Raw genomic sequence first — 14,122 nt, 5'->3', positions numbered from 1 at the left:
CTTTGCAAGTACTGAATTCACTGAGCTCAGAATGCCCCATGTTTTCCACAAATGTTTGTAAAAGCAGACTGCATTGGTTAGCTGCTTGATTTCACCACAGACCTGGGAAATAGGTCTGACTGAATACTTTAAATAAGACATGTGACCCAATAATTTTTGTGTGTGTGTGTATTATATATATATATATATATATATATATATATATATATATATATATATATATACTCAATCCAAATTTTAAACGCGTATCTATCTGTTAAATGTTGTCAAAATTTAAGAGTGTGCTAGCATAGAGATGGCCTTAAAGGGATAGTTCACCCAATTTTATTTTATTTTTTTCATCATTTACTTACCCTCATCTCATTTCTGACCTGTATTACTAACTTTCTTTTGTGGATCATAAGATATTTTGAAGAATGTTGGTAACCGAACCGAAGGTAGCCACTGACTTTCATAGTATGGAAACTAATAGATAGAAGTCAATGGCTACCAACAAATTTTTGGTTACAAAATATCTTCTTTTGTGTTCAACCAAAGAAAGAAATTCATACAGGTTTGAAACATCTTTAGGGTGAGTAAATGATGACAGGATTTTCATTTTTGGGTGAACTATCCCTTTATAAAGGGATGAAAATTACCACCATGATTCACTCACTTTTTTGGGCTTCAAAATCTCGACCCCCATTCACTGCCATTATAAAGCCTGGAAGATCCAGGACGTTAATAATATCCCACCTAGAATGGCTTGAGGGTAAATCATGGGGTAATTTTCATTTGTGTGTGAAATATCCCTTTAATGTGGATATGAGCCATAAAATGTCATTTTTATTTGCACAATTTAATGCACAACAACCCCCACCTCCCCAAGACCCCATCCTTAAGGGTTTTATAGTTGCAGAATGGGCCTAACAACACCCCTTAACCCACATAAAACCAGTCACTGAGAGTAAACAGCCTCTCTGGCTCATTGCTTCAATCCCTCATGAGGCCTGTTGCTAATGGAAACGAGTGTGTGTTTAAGACGCCAACACATCTTACAGCACTTCAATTATAACACATCTATGCGATGATTAACTAGCCACTGGCGGCAGGGGCAACCTTGGTCACACGCTGCATGTTCATACACGCACGCTCCAGATCATGTGATCAGAACCGAACACAACACTGCCTGCAGCACCAATTCACAGACACTTCCTGTTAAGACGCCACAACTCACATACTTCCTCAAGCCTTTAGAAAAACATCCACACAAACAAGACGTTCACACATACAACGTCTGACCGGAAGCAGCACGTTTAGATGCTTTAACGTCCTGTTTATAACCGGCGACTGCTTCCTGTCCAGTAGAGGATAAAGGAAGTTATCACAGAAGGGGGTCGAGTAAAAAAACAAAACATAAAAGAACTTTGTGTTGCTCAATACCTGACAGAGGACCAAACATAAGCAGTTTCATTGTTCATTAAGACAAGCCATGGAGATAAGAAAAAAGTGTGGGGGGGGGGAGGTGATACATGTCTGAGAAATCACAGCTGAATCTCTGGCGCCCTCTACTGTCCTCTATTTTTATTTTTTTATTAATTAATTTATTTATTATTTTGTGGTGGCCTAAAAATGTTTGATTCTCAGAGAAAATAATTTTAGACTTGTTCTTCAGTTTCAAATAACAACATTCAAAAAATTTGGGGTCAGTACACTTTCTTTTTTATTTTTATGTTTCTGAAAGAAGTACCTTAAACTCACAAAAACTGCATTTATGATCAAACACTGTAAGAAAGAGTAGCCTGATATTGTGAAATAATACAATTTAAAATAATATATATAATATTTATTTTAAAATGCAATTTATTCATATTCCTTAGTTTCTTATTATTATCATCATCAAATATGAAAATGGTTGTGCTGGTTAATATTTTTCTGTTTTTAGCATTTCTTTTTCAGGATTCTTTGAAGATTCTTGAGTTCTTTACTGTCACTTTTGATCAATATATGCATAATTACTGAATAAATATTATTATTATTTTTTTTTAAATAAATAAAAATCTGGCCTCAAACCTTTGAAGGGTAGTGAAATTGGAAAAACTGAAACTAATATAAGTCTTAAGGACTCTAAATTATAAAGATATAAAGCATAATAAAACAGAAATTAATGCAACTAGTTTGGGTTAAGTTTTGAGTATACCACACACACCTGTTAATGCATAAACTTACTAAGATAGCTTAAAATACTAAAACTAAAATATAGAATGCAGAAGAAAATCTACATATAAAATTCAATTTAAAAAAACTAAAATATTGAAAGAAATATATATATATATATATATATATATAATATATTATATATATATATATATATATATATATATATATATATATATATATTACAACTAAAACATATTTGAATTATATGGATTAAATATTTAAATTAACACAAAACATTTCAATTATATGCATTAATTTACTAAAATACCCTAAAATACTTAAACTAAAATGTAGAATAAATATTCTATAAAAAAAACTATAAACTAAATCAAACTAAAAACCAAATAGACTAAAAAAAGGACACTAAGCAAAAGCTAAGGAAAATTTAAATAAAAAGAAAGGACAAGTAAAAAAATATTAAAAAGTACATTGAGAATACAAAACTATAATAACCCTGCTAATAAGTGATAGTGTTTGTGTGTGTGTGTTTTTTTTTTTTGTGTTTGTGTGATTGTGTTCGTTGGTTTATCACAGACGATTACAAAACTGTGTATGGACCATTAATATTAGACAGTCCACATTTGTGCAGAGAGTTTAAAATACATGTGTGAGTTTCTGTGCTGTTGTGTTATTGTAGGTTAAATGAGTCACCCCAAACCTCACTAAAGCAGTATTGTAACACTTCCTGTTTGTGGACAGTGTTTCCTGTGACCACAGGTGCAGCCTGAATCTTTTAGTAAAACTGTGTGAGATACCAGGATGTAACGTAATCACTGGCTGATAGAAGGCATCATCTTTTTAAGGTAAAACTAGACACTATCAGCTATAAATGTGTGAGCGTAACTCTGGTGGTATGATCTCACACGCTCCCTCAGGCACAGATTATTTCACACAGAGAACTAAAATAACACGCACACACCCAGACACACCCACCACATCAAACACACAACTACATTCTAGCAAAGTGTCTGTGGTCTTGGTAAGCCGATATCATCTGTTCTGGGTCAGCAGCAGCATGTTGCAAAGTGAAGAAGAGAGCGCACTGCCTTTGTTTGACCAGAGGGGGGCAGAGTTACCCTGCAGAAAACTAAAATCTCTTATTGCCATTTTAATCATTCATTCATTCATTTTTGCTCTTTAAATATTCACAACTGTTTACTTTTAAGACTTTGAATGTACAATACTACTAATTAGAGATGCACTAATATTAACATTCTGCTCGATACCAATAAGCCAGTAATTATGTTCATGTTAAACATTTTGTAACTAAAAATATTAGAAATTATAATGTAAAATTAAGTACCCAATATCGAAAGATGTGATCAATTAAAAAAATAAAATAATAATAATAATAAAAGATACTATACTATTTAAATACTATTGGTAGCTGTCTAATTGGTAGCTGAAGGCATTAGCAAATGATCTCAAATACCTGAAAAACAAACAATCAAAAGCAGGGGAATGTGTAGAATTTTATGAACGACAGAGGCTGGAATTCTGTGGAAACCTGTGGAGTTTCTACAGATCTACTGATGCCTAAGCAGAAGGAAACACTAGAGATCAGAGCAGTGTGTGTGTGTGTCTGTGTGTGTGTGAGTCCGTCCTCAAACTAGGTCATGGTTATTGGGAGACAACAGTCATCTGATACCTGTAACTAAAATATATACTACTAAAGCAACACACAGGAGCACTGCCCGTTTTAGAAGAGAATGCTAGCAGTGTGTGAGTGTGTGTTTGAATGACAGAATGCATGTCTCACTCTGTCTTTGTCATCGGCCACATCACACAGAACATCATCCAGGTCAAGAATTCCTCCATCACCGTGTTCCAGCCGGTACACCTGAACCCAGTACTCTTCACCCTGAGAGAAAGAGACACACAGAGACGACATGGTGACCTTTTGTTTGACTTTTAGCTTAAGCAAAAACACTCTACCACAGCAGGACCTTAAACAAACACACACACATTTGCATTTGTGGTTTACAGAGACTCTCCATAGACGTTATGGTTTTTATACTGTACAAACAAAATGTGTTTTCTATCACCCTACTCCTAAACCGATCCGTTACGTAAAACTACTGGCAAATTTTGAATTTCATGTTTAAGCATTTAGTTTTACGGGGACACGGGAAGTGTCCTCATAAACCATGTTTACGTTGTAGTACCCATGTCATTATACACATTTGTGTCCTCAGTACACACACACACACAAACACACACAGACTCAGGACATTCTAATCAATGAGGAAGAGCACACACACATAATGAGGGTTTAACTAATCAGAATAATGCACCTGAATCTAGACCATCACCCAGACAGGACCACACACACACACACACACACACACACACACACACACACACACACACACAGGTCATTACAACTCAGCATGACACCCACCAGGAAGACAGAACACCACACACGCACACACACACACACACGCACACACACACAGAATCAGTGCAGACAACACAGATACACTGTAGGTCAAAGTCACATGGAGAATGTGAACTGAAGTATGGGACAGCAACATCTGTCAATCAAAACTGAAATCCAGACAGGGGCCTGTATAAAAATAAATAAATAAATAACAAGAATAAATAATCATCACAGTAATAAAACAGTCTAAAATGACTGTGTAATATTTTATATAATATCTAATAAAAATAATAATGTTTAATATACAATAAGTAATATTTAATATATTTTACAGAAATAATAATCCTAAAAACTATTACTACTAATAATAATAGTAATTATTATTATTATTATTATTATTATTATTATACCCAAACCATATATCTGTAGGAATGACCAGAACATTAGAGACTATTATTAATAGAATTATAATCCGTCAATAATAATAATGTTTAATATACAACGATTAAGCCACATTTAATATAATATTTTATAGAAATAATATTACAATTCTACAATCAGTAGTAATCATAATAATAATAATAATTACTATGATTATTATTATTAACATATTATATTAAATATTACTTATTTGTTGCATATTATGCAAATTAAACCAATACTAATTATACTAATATCAAAAATTAAAAGGTAAAAATGAATACAATGAATTTAAAAACGTAAAATGTATACATATTAATATCTTTTATTTATTGGACAAAAATCTTTGTTATGTTGGATGAATCTTAAACATCATCAAGAGTTTTTATATTAAGAATTTTATATTAATATCTGCTTGACCTCAAAGCATAACTAGCCACAGAACACCCAAATATGATTTTATGAGGTCCTTTAGCTGCTTAGAAAAGACAACTGTATCTGTGCAGCATAAACTGTACAGGTGCTATGTGCCAAAGTTTAGGGGGTTTGAAAACCTGCAATTAGGGCTGGGCGATATATCTAACGATATGATCATGCGCATCTAGTCAGTAAATCTGGTTCCTTGATTACCGCTAAATCGCCATCACCTGCTTTCAAATGGAGCGGCATTTAATATACAGAGCCGTAGATCACTGACAAGGTACGCAATATCGCGTTGATTATCGAAGGCGATTCATCTGGGATAATGAACGCGATATTGCGTAGCTTTTCAGTTGTATAGGGATTTGTCTATTAAATGCCGCTCCATTTGAAAGCAGGTGATGGCGATTTAGCGGTAATCAAGGAACCAGATTTACTGACTAGGTGCGCATGATCATATCGTTAGATATATCGCCCAGCCCTACCTGCAATCAACTCTAATAAATTTATTTAAAACCCATTTGAGTTTCATCACTCAAAGCAGTGAATAAGTAACTGCTTGATTTTGCAGGCCAAACAAAGTCATGATGTCACAATATACCACAGTAATGAACCAATCAGCGCTGACTCTACCTGCTTAGCTCCGCCCTTTTCCTCCCTGAGTCTCTTCTGCAGAGAGAAGTGATGCTTCCACATCTCTAACCGTCACAATCTGTCTTTCTCCTCACACAAAAGAAACCAGACCAAGTTAAAGTCCCTTTCTGTCTCCTCTTCATTCCTTTCTTCCTCTCAGTTCAGAAACAAATATTCCTAAACGAGGACGCGTTCAGTAACGTGAGAAGTTCACTCTCAGAAAGACCGGTGTGTGTAAGCTGAGAGGATTTTGCGGGGAAAGACAAGTGAGCGTATTTGATACGAGAGTCCATGTCTTATTGAGCAGCGCGAGGAGCAGAGACATGTACACAGCAACCGGATATTCAAACTTACTTTACACTGCTATCCTATTTGCATGGGTGCATATGTGTGTAATGTTTATTAACACTTTGGTAATGTAATCCCTCATTTATGATGCTAATAAAGCTTCTTAAAATCTCCTGACAGAGAAAGCACATGTCCACTAACCAAAACAAGCAGTCCAACAAGGGAACGTCAGTCTCCCCCAACAGAGAGGAAAGTGTTTTCATGAGAACGAGTCTTTAAGAAGCCTCTCTTTCTGCAGGATACAGGAAATAAGAGTCATTTCGCAGTGCTAACTCACACACACTCACGTTCAGCTTAATGAGTGTTTACTCTTAACAGGCGTGCGGGAATCTGAAATATTTCAAAACAGGCTGGTTCAGAATGTTTGCAACTCCTGGGTTTTTAGTGAAAATTGTAAACATTGAGCTTCCTAGACACCATTAATACATTTAGAGCAGGCCGCTAAGATCTGTCAATCTCCTTCCAGCTCAACCAATAGCGAGAGTTTGGGGCGTGGCTAGTGTAGCAGGCTGAGCCAGATGGTGTTTAGCCAGTGTGGGAATATGGCTAATGCGATACATGGGAAAATACATTCAGATTCAGTTACAGAAATGCAAGCCAAAATACACAGAGACAGACAACAGGGTAAAACAAGGGTAAACACTGGCGGTGCTTTTATAAGATGAAGGAATTTGACAAAATGTTTGGGCTTTAATGAGACGTTTCTTCTTAACAGGTAAGCTACAATCATGCTTTTGCCACACATTAGCTCTTTACTGTCAAGCCCAAAATAAAATAGTAAAATATTGTAAAAAAAAAAAAAAAAAAAAAAAAAAAAAAAAAAAAACGAGGAATAATCATATACAAAAAAAGTAATTAATTCCAACTTCACACCAACGCTTAAAACACCCTTAAAATCCCACCACTAATATCTCTGAACCTTTGCTGCACTCTCCCTTTAATAAGCATATCTGTACACAAGCACAGAAGAGCAAATCCCTGTAGCACAGCTGCACTCTTACATAACACACACACACACAATGCTGTCTGATGTTTTCAGATTTCTGCATTTTCTTTCATTCCATCTTTCTTTGTCCAGCGTTTCAGAACAGACGACACTGAACCCATAAACTCGCCCTCCAACTGAGCCCATGACACACACACACACACACACACACACACACACACACACACACACACACACAGTCAAACTCATTTCACTGAGACTCAATTAAGTCACATCCATTAATGCCTCATCTAAAAGTTAAAAATAGAATAGCGCTCATCTGTCATCAGCTGGATCCGCAGGCAGAAGGACAGACTCCCAAAATCCATGTTAACCTCATAAAACCAGTCACAGGTTTAGCACTAGAAATACCAGTCCAGTGATTATTTACTCATCTTCAGGTTGATCAAAACATGTATGACGACTTCTCATGGAACACAAAATTTCATTTTTTAAAGAATATCCAATTTAATTAACTTAAGTTAATGAGGACTGGGGCTGTCAAGCTTTAAAAAAGGACTCATAGCACCATAAAAGTATTTAAAAAGTAGCCTATAGAATATGAATTGTGTGTTATATTTTAAAAATATGAAGAAAAAAAAAACATTTAGTTTATGGCATATTTTACTCTGTTTAGAAGATCTTAATTTTTTATAAATGCAACTATTTTTATCATGGACTTGAAGAGACTAAAGACAAAGGAATGTAATGCAACTACGATTCTTGCCAATATTCATAAACTAATAATTATTTCCATGTTTAGGCAGATAACTGATAAAACAATAAATCATTTCTACACCTTTTTGCTAAATAGTTTTTTTAAGTACTAAAAACTAAAATAAATTACTTTAAATGCTTTACATGAATTTAGGCATCACAACATTATATGTGCTGATGTTTTAAATACCATGACAGAGATCTTAAAAAGACACGACCATATAAAGACTCTCTCTCTCTCTCTCTCTCTCTCTCTCTCTCTCTCTCTCTCTCTCTCTCTCTCTCTCTCTCTCTCTCTCTCTCTCTCTCTCTCTCTCTCTCTCTCTGTGTCTCTCTCTGTCTCTCTCTCTCTCTCTCTCTCTCTCTCTCTCTCCACTCTTTTTCTCTCTCTCTCTCTCCTCTCAATTCTCTCTCTCTCTCTCTCTTTTCTCAATTCAATTTCAATTCAATTGAGCTTTATTGGCATGACTTGTACAGTATTGCCAAAGCATTGGCCATTACATAGGCAGTGAACAAATAATCAATAAAATCAATCAGTAAACAAATGCATGAATACATTTATAAATCAATAAATAAAAATAACAACAAATTAAAATCAAATAAAAAACAAAAAAACACACTTGTGTGTATTTGTCTCAACATTCAGACTTTAGTTTTGTCCACTGGCTGCCTCTCGTAGTTTGTGGCAGGCTGTTACATACTTTGCTGCTGTTGTGATTGAGATAGAGTTTTCTCCCAAAATATGATTTAATTTCTCTGAATTTGGTAATGCCATAAAATGTGGTTCTAGTTGTTGGAATCTGGTGAAATAGTGTGATCTAATGCTGTGATAGTGATCACAGTGAATGAGGGAAGTGTTCTTCTGTCTCCAGCTCTCTCTGAGAGCACAGTGAACACAGTCTCTGCCTGCTCTCTCGGCTGCCATCTCTGCCTGTGCCGTCCTCTCTCTACAGCCAGACGGTGATCACTCAGTCTATATCTGCTTAGGGTGTTTCTCCATTTATGCTCTTTCACACAGCTCAGGTATTCTGCTGGTTTATAATCTCTCTTCAGCTTTAAATAGAGTTCCATCTTCTTTTGTGATTTAGTAGCATCTTTCCAATAGGTGATGTAATTTTGTTTTTGTAATTTTATAATTTGGTTTGTCCAGATAGTGCTGTGCTGGTCTGGCTGTAGTTTGAGCATCAGCTGTGAGAGTGCGCTCCGGTGCGGGTTCTGTTCCTGACACCGCAGGGCTTCAGCCTGGTATGAGCTCGGCTCGCTGCGCTTCAGGTGCTGGTAGAACTTCACAGCTCTTTTCTGGATACTGATCAATAAGGGGTATTGTCCTAATTCAGCTCTGCACGAGTTGTTTGGTGTTGCTCTGTTTACTTTTAGGATGTTTTTACAAATTTGTGTATGCAGAGTTTCGATTTCCTCTTTTTTTCCCATTTAGAGAAATCTTGGGTTTTTAGAGGTCCCCATATCTCGCTGCCATACAGAGCAATTGGTTCAATTATTGCTTTTGGGATTTTTAGCCAGGTTTGAATTGGAATTTCATGTCGAATAGTATTTTTAATCATGTAGAAGACTCTCACTGCTTTTGCCTTCAGTTCATTCACAGCCAGATTAAAGTTCCCTGTTGAACTCAGTTTTAATCCCAGATATGTGTATTCCTGGGTGTGTTGGAGGACTTGGTTTTTCCTGCTCGAAAGATGTATTTATTTTCCCTACATCTGGATCTATTTTGAAAAAATCATTATTTTAGTTTTTGCGAGGTTAATTTTGAGAGCCCACGTATGACTGAATGTCTCTACGACGTCGAGGAGCTGCTGTAGTCCCTCTTTTGTTTTTGACAGAATGACTAAATCATCTGCGAAGAGGAGACATTTAACTTCTGATTCCGTCAGGGTTGGGCCGGGGGCAGTAGAATTATTTAAGGCTTTGGCTAATTCGTTTATATATATGTTAAATAGAGTGTGGCTCAGTGGGCAACCTTGTCTGACTCCTCGTTGTTGGGAGAAAAATTCTGTTCGTTTATTTCCAATTTTTACAGAACATGTATTGGTTTTTATACATGGTGCTGATTAAATCAAAGGTTTTCCCTCCAATCCCATTTTCCAGTAGTTTTAGGAAGAGTCCTTCGTGCCAGATCGAATCGAAAGCCTTCTCAAAGTCAATAAAGCAAGCAAAGATTTTGGATTTATTTTGGTATACATGTCTATCAATGATTGTGTGGAGGGTGTAGATATGGTCTGATGTTCTGTGTTTGGGCAGAAATCCAATTTGACTTTTGTCCAGGATTTTGTGGGTTTTGAGAAAGTTTTGCAATCTTGTATTAATAATCGAACAGAATATTTTCCCCAGGTTGCTATTGACACATATGCCTCTGTAATTGTTTGGCTCATATTTGTCTCCTTGTTTAAATATTGGTGTAATTAGGCCTTGGTTCCAGGTGTCGGGGAAATATCCTACTCTCAAAACAAAGTTGAATAATTTGATTATTGCGGTTTTGAATTGGTCATTGGTGTATTTGATCATTTCGTTCAGTATTCCATAAATGCCACATGCCTTGTTGGGTTTTAGTGCATGTAGTCTGTCTGTCAGCTCATTTACTGTGATTGGGAAATCCAGGGGGTTCTGATTGTCTTTAATGTTTTCTTTTAGGATTTCTAATTTGGTTTTTAATTGATTTCGAGCAGGATTTGTTTCAGTTGTTTTGTACAGATTTTCAAAGTGTGTCCTCCATATGTTCCCGTTTTGAATGACCAGGTCTTCCTGTTGTGGTCTATAGAGCGTGTTCCAGTTGTTCCAGAAGTTACTGGTATTTATTGACTCCTCCATTGCTTGAAATAATTGTTCTGTGTGTTCTTCCTTTTTTACTCGTAGAGTTTGTTTGTACAGTCGAAGGGCTTCGTGATATTGATGGCGGAGTTCTTCATTGTCAGGATCTCTGTGTTTTTGATTTGAAAGATTTCGTACTGTTGTTCGGATATTTTTGCACTCACTGTCAAAACCACATTTCTTTGGTGTTTTTTGGTTTTCCTTTTTGAAGATTTATTTTTCAAATTGCACATGGGATGCTGATTGGTGGAATATTTTGGTAATGTCACTAAGTGCCAGGATTTATTCCTAATTTATTTTGTGAATATGTGTTCAATATAAATTTTTCCAATAATAATTTGATCGTTTGACTTTCTATTGCATTTTGATATAATTTTCTGTGCTGTTATTGGTCCACTTGTAGGGTGATTGCAGCTTCAGTAAGTGAGAGGGCTGTCTGTGTGATTCATTGCTATGAGTTCGTCTTAAATATAGTGTAATGTTAGAGTGGTCTGACAGAGGTGTTTGAGGACTGACTGTGAATGCTCTGAGATGCACTGGGTCAATGTCTGTGATGAAGTAATCTACAGTACTGTTGCCCAAGAAAGAATTAAAGGTGTAACAACCGAAAGAGTCAAGTGTCTCTCTCTCTCTCTCTCTCTCTCTCTCTCTCTCTCTCTCTCTCTCTACTCTCTAGCTCCTCTCTCCTCTCTCTCTCTCTCTCTCTCTCTCTCTCTCTCTCTCTCTCTCTCTCTCTCTCTCTCTCTCTCTCTCTCTCTCTCTCATCTCTCTCCTCTCCTCTCTCTCTCTCTCTCTCTCTCTCTCTCTCTCTCTCTCTCTCTCCTCTCTTCTCTCTTCTCTCTCTCCTTCTCTCTCTCTCTCCTCTCTTCTCTCTCTCTCTCTCTCTCTCTCTCTCTTCTCTCTTCTCTCCTCTCTCTCTCATCTCTCTCCGCTACATTCTCTCTCTCTCTCTCTCTCTCTCTCTCGATCTCTCTCTCTCTCTCTCTCTCTCTCTCTCTCTCTCTCTCGCTCTCTCCTCTCTCTCTCTTCTCTCTCTCTCTCTCTCTCTCTCTCTCTCTCTCTCTGTTCTCTCTCTCTCTCTCTGTTCTCTCTCTCTCTCTCTCTCTCTCTCTCTCTCTCTCTCTCTCTCTCTCTCTCTCTTCTCTCTCTCTCTCTCTCTCTCTCTCTCTCTCTCTCTCTCTCTCTCTCTCTCTCCTCTCTATCTCCTCTCTCTCCTCTCTCTCTCTCTCTCTCTCTCTCTCTCTCTCTCTCTCTCTCTCTCTCTCTCTCTCTCTCTCTCTCTCTCTCTCTCTCTCTCTCTCTCTCTCTCTCTCTCTCTCTCTCTCTCACACATAGCAGGAGATTCACACAAATGCCAAAACCGTGCTGCTAAAAGCAGTCGCCTGAGGAATAAGGCCCTGAAATACCCCTCTGTGGATCTCATGCTATTCAGAATAGCTTGGCACCCTGATAAACAACTTGGACACACACTTTACTAACCCACAGACAAAAACTCACAAACACACATTGTGTTCACTTGTATGGGCAGGTTTTCTACCCTTTTGGGGAAAACGTTTCTGGTTATCAGAATATGTACCCATAAGAATAGTAAAACCTGTCAAAACTAGTACAAATATTCATAAATAGACTAAATAAGGTTTTATTTCATATCTACCAAAATGTGTTCTGGTGTTTGTCTACAAATTTAAAAGTAGTGCTACATGGTACATGTGATGAAATCAAAAAGGTAATCCCATATATTGCATATGTAAAAATGTATTGCATATTACAAGTATCATGATATTAATATAGTGCATCTTGAAAAACATAATAGCATTATATTTTTTTGTTAGAGTAGTAATCATACTTATCTTATCGGAAGAAAGACAGATGTTCATGGGAAGTACCACAACAACATATTATAGGCTACTGTGTGCATAGTAAGTGTGATTTTATGAAGACAACAATGTATTGTTTGTACACAACAACATAGGCTATATACAAAGTTGTGTGTCCTCTAAACAGATGTAAGGTCAGTCTGACATTTACACTCAAACAGACTCTTACTGAATGTTTGACAACTAACCAACTTAATCACACGAGTCTGTACAGCCCATGTTAATGTGTTACTGTCGCTTTAAGAAGTACTGAACCAGTGACCTCATCCGTGTATGTGACCCACAGCCATACACAGGCACAATTAATCCTTCACAAAACCTCATAGAAATGTACAAAAAAAATACAATTGTCTATATATGCTCTCAATTCTTAATATGTGAGAAATACTCTTAAAGAAATCTAACAATTTAAGGGGTTTTCCAACATAGACTTATTGTAAAAATGTGTCTCTACCTACATTTTTGCACCAAAAAAAATAAAAAAACATCCCAAACCTTCCCTATGCATGCACTTCACTGCACTTTCCAGCTAAAATTATAGTAAAAAAAACCAACCAATTTTATTCCTTTTTACACAAATTATGTTGACAGGAGCAGATTATTGATTAATAAAAGGTTTATTTTGGCGCAGATCCTTGCACAAAACTATGATTCGGTCTCAAAGCCCTGTTACCACAGTGCAGTCCCTGTTAATACTAGGGGTCGACCGATTATCGGCGTGGCCGATTATCGGCGCCGATATTAAGCATTTTTATTGTTATCGGCATCGGCCATTTTCAAAACCGATTTGCCGATAAAACCATTTTATTTTGAAATGCGCGATCTGGCACTGATCCAGCCACCTCAGTCAGAGCTAGCGCACCGCTCTGTGGCCTAGACTAAGCCCCGCCCATCGTCCGTCTGATTTGTTGGGAGTCACGAGCCTGGTCAATCAATACGGCTGGCGCGGCTGGAAAATGTTCCGCTCGAAAGCACAGGAGCTGCTTCAGTGATCAATGATCATCATCACACATCAATAAGTTATCTCTCGAAGGTAAGAATGCAGTAAACGTTCCTGAAGTTGCAATAAATCACTACACTGAAGTTGCAAAACACCTAAATATAATCGATTTATGATGACAAGCCCCGTTCAGTTTTATATACTGTGAATTCCCGGTCAATGTCCGTCATTGCAGTGATATGCTTTAACGGATCATCGCATCAGTGCTGAGATAGTGAAACTAAAACCTACTTTCTCTCACAATTCGGCCAGCTTAACGTTATATTGTGAATAGATTATCGACACGAATGAATTCACTCACGTCTGCTGCGGTTTTTTTT

At 36.8% G+C, this 14,122-nt stretch overlaps 1 protein-coding gene across 3 annotated transcripts in view; it reads right to left on the bottom strand.

Annotated features, from left to right (window-relative positions):
- LOC109083514 (partitioning defective 3 homolog) overlaps positions 1–14,122 on the bottom strand; it is a 90,425-nt gene that overhangs the window by 58,545 nt on the left and 17,758 nt on the right. For all 3 annotated transcript variants that reach the window (XM_042778417.1, XM_042778421.1, XM_042778422.1), the window contains exon 2: positions 3,959–4,060. In XM_042778417.1, the coding sequence (XP_042634351.1) occupies positions 3,959–4,060 (102 nt within the window). The remainder of the gene's footprint in view (positions 1–3,958; positions 4,061–14,122) is intronic.

Source organism: Cyprinus carpio, chromosome A2 (assembly GCF_018340385.1).
Source record: "Cyprinus carpio isolate SPL01 chromosome A2, ASM1834038v1, whole genome shotgun sequence".
Classification (NCBI taxonomy): Eukaryota; Metazoa; Chordata; class Actinopteri; order Cypriniformes; family Cyprinidae; genus Cyprinus; species Cyprinus carpio.
Note: the sequence above shows the minus strand (reverse complement) of the source record. Positions and strands in the feature narration are given on the sequence as shown.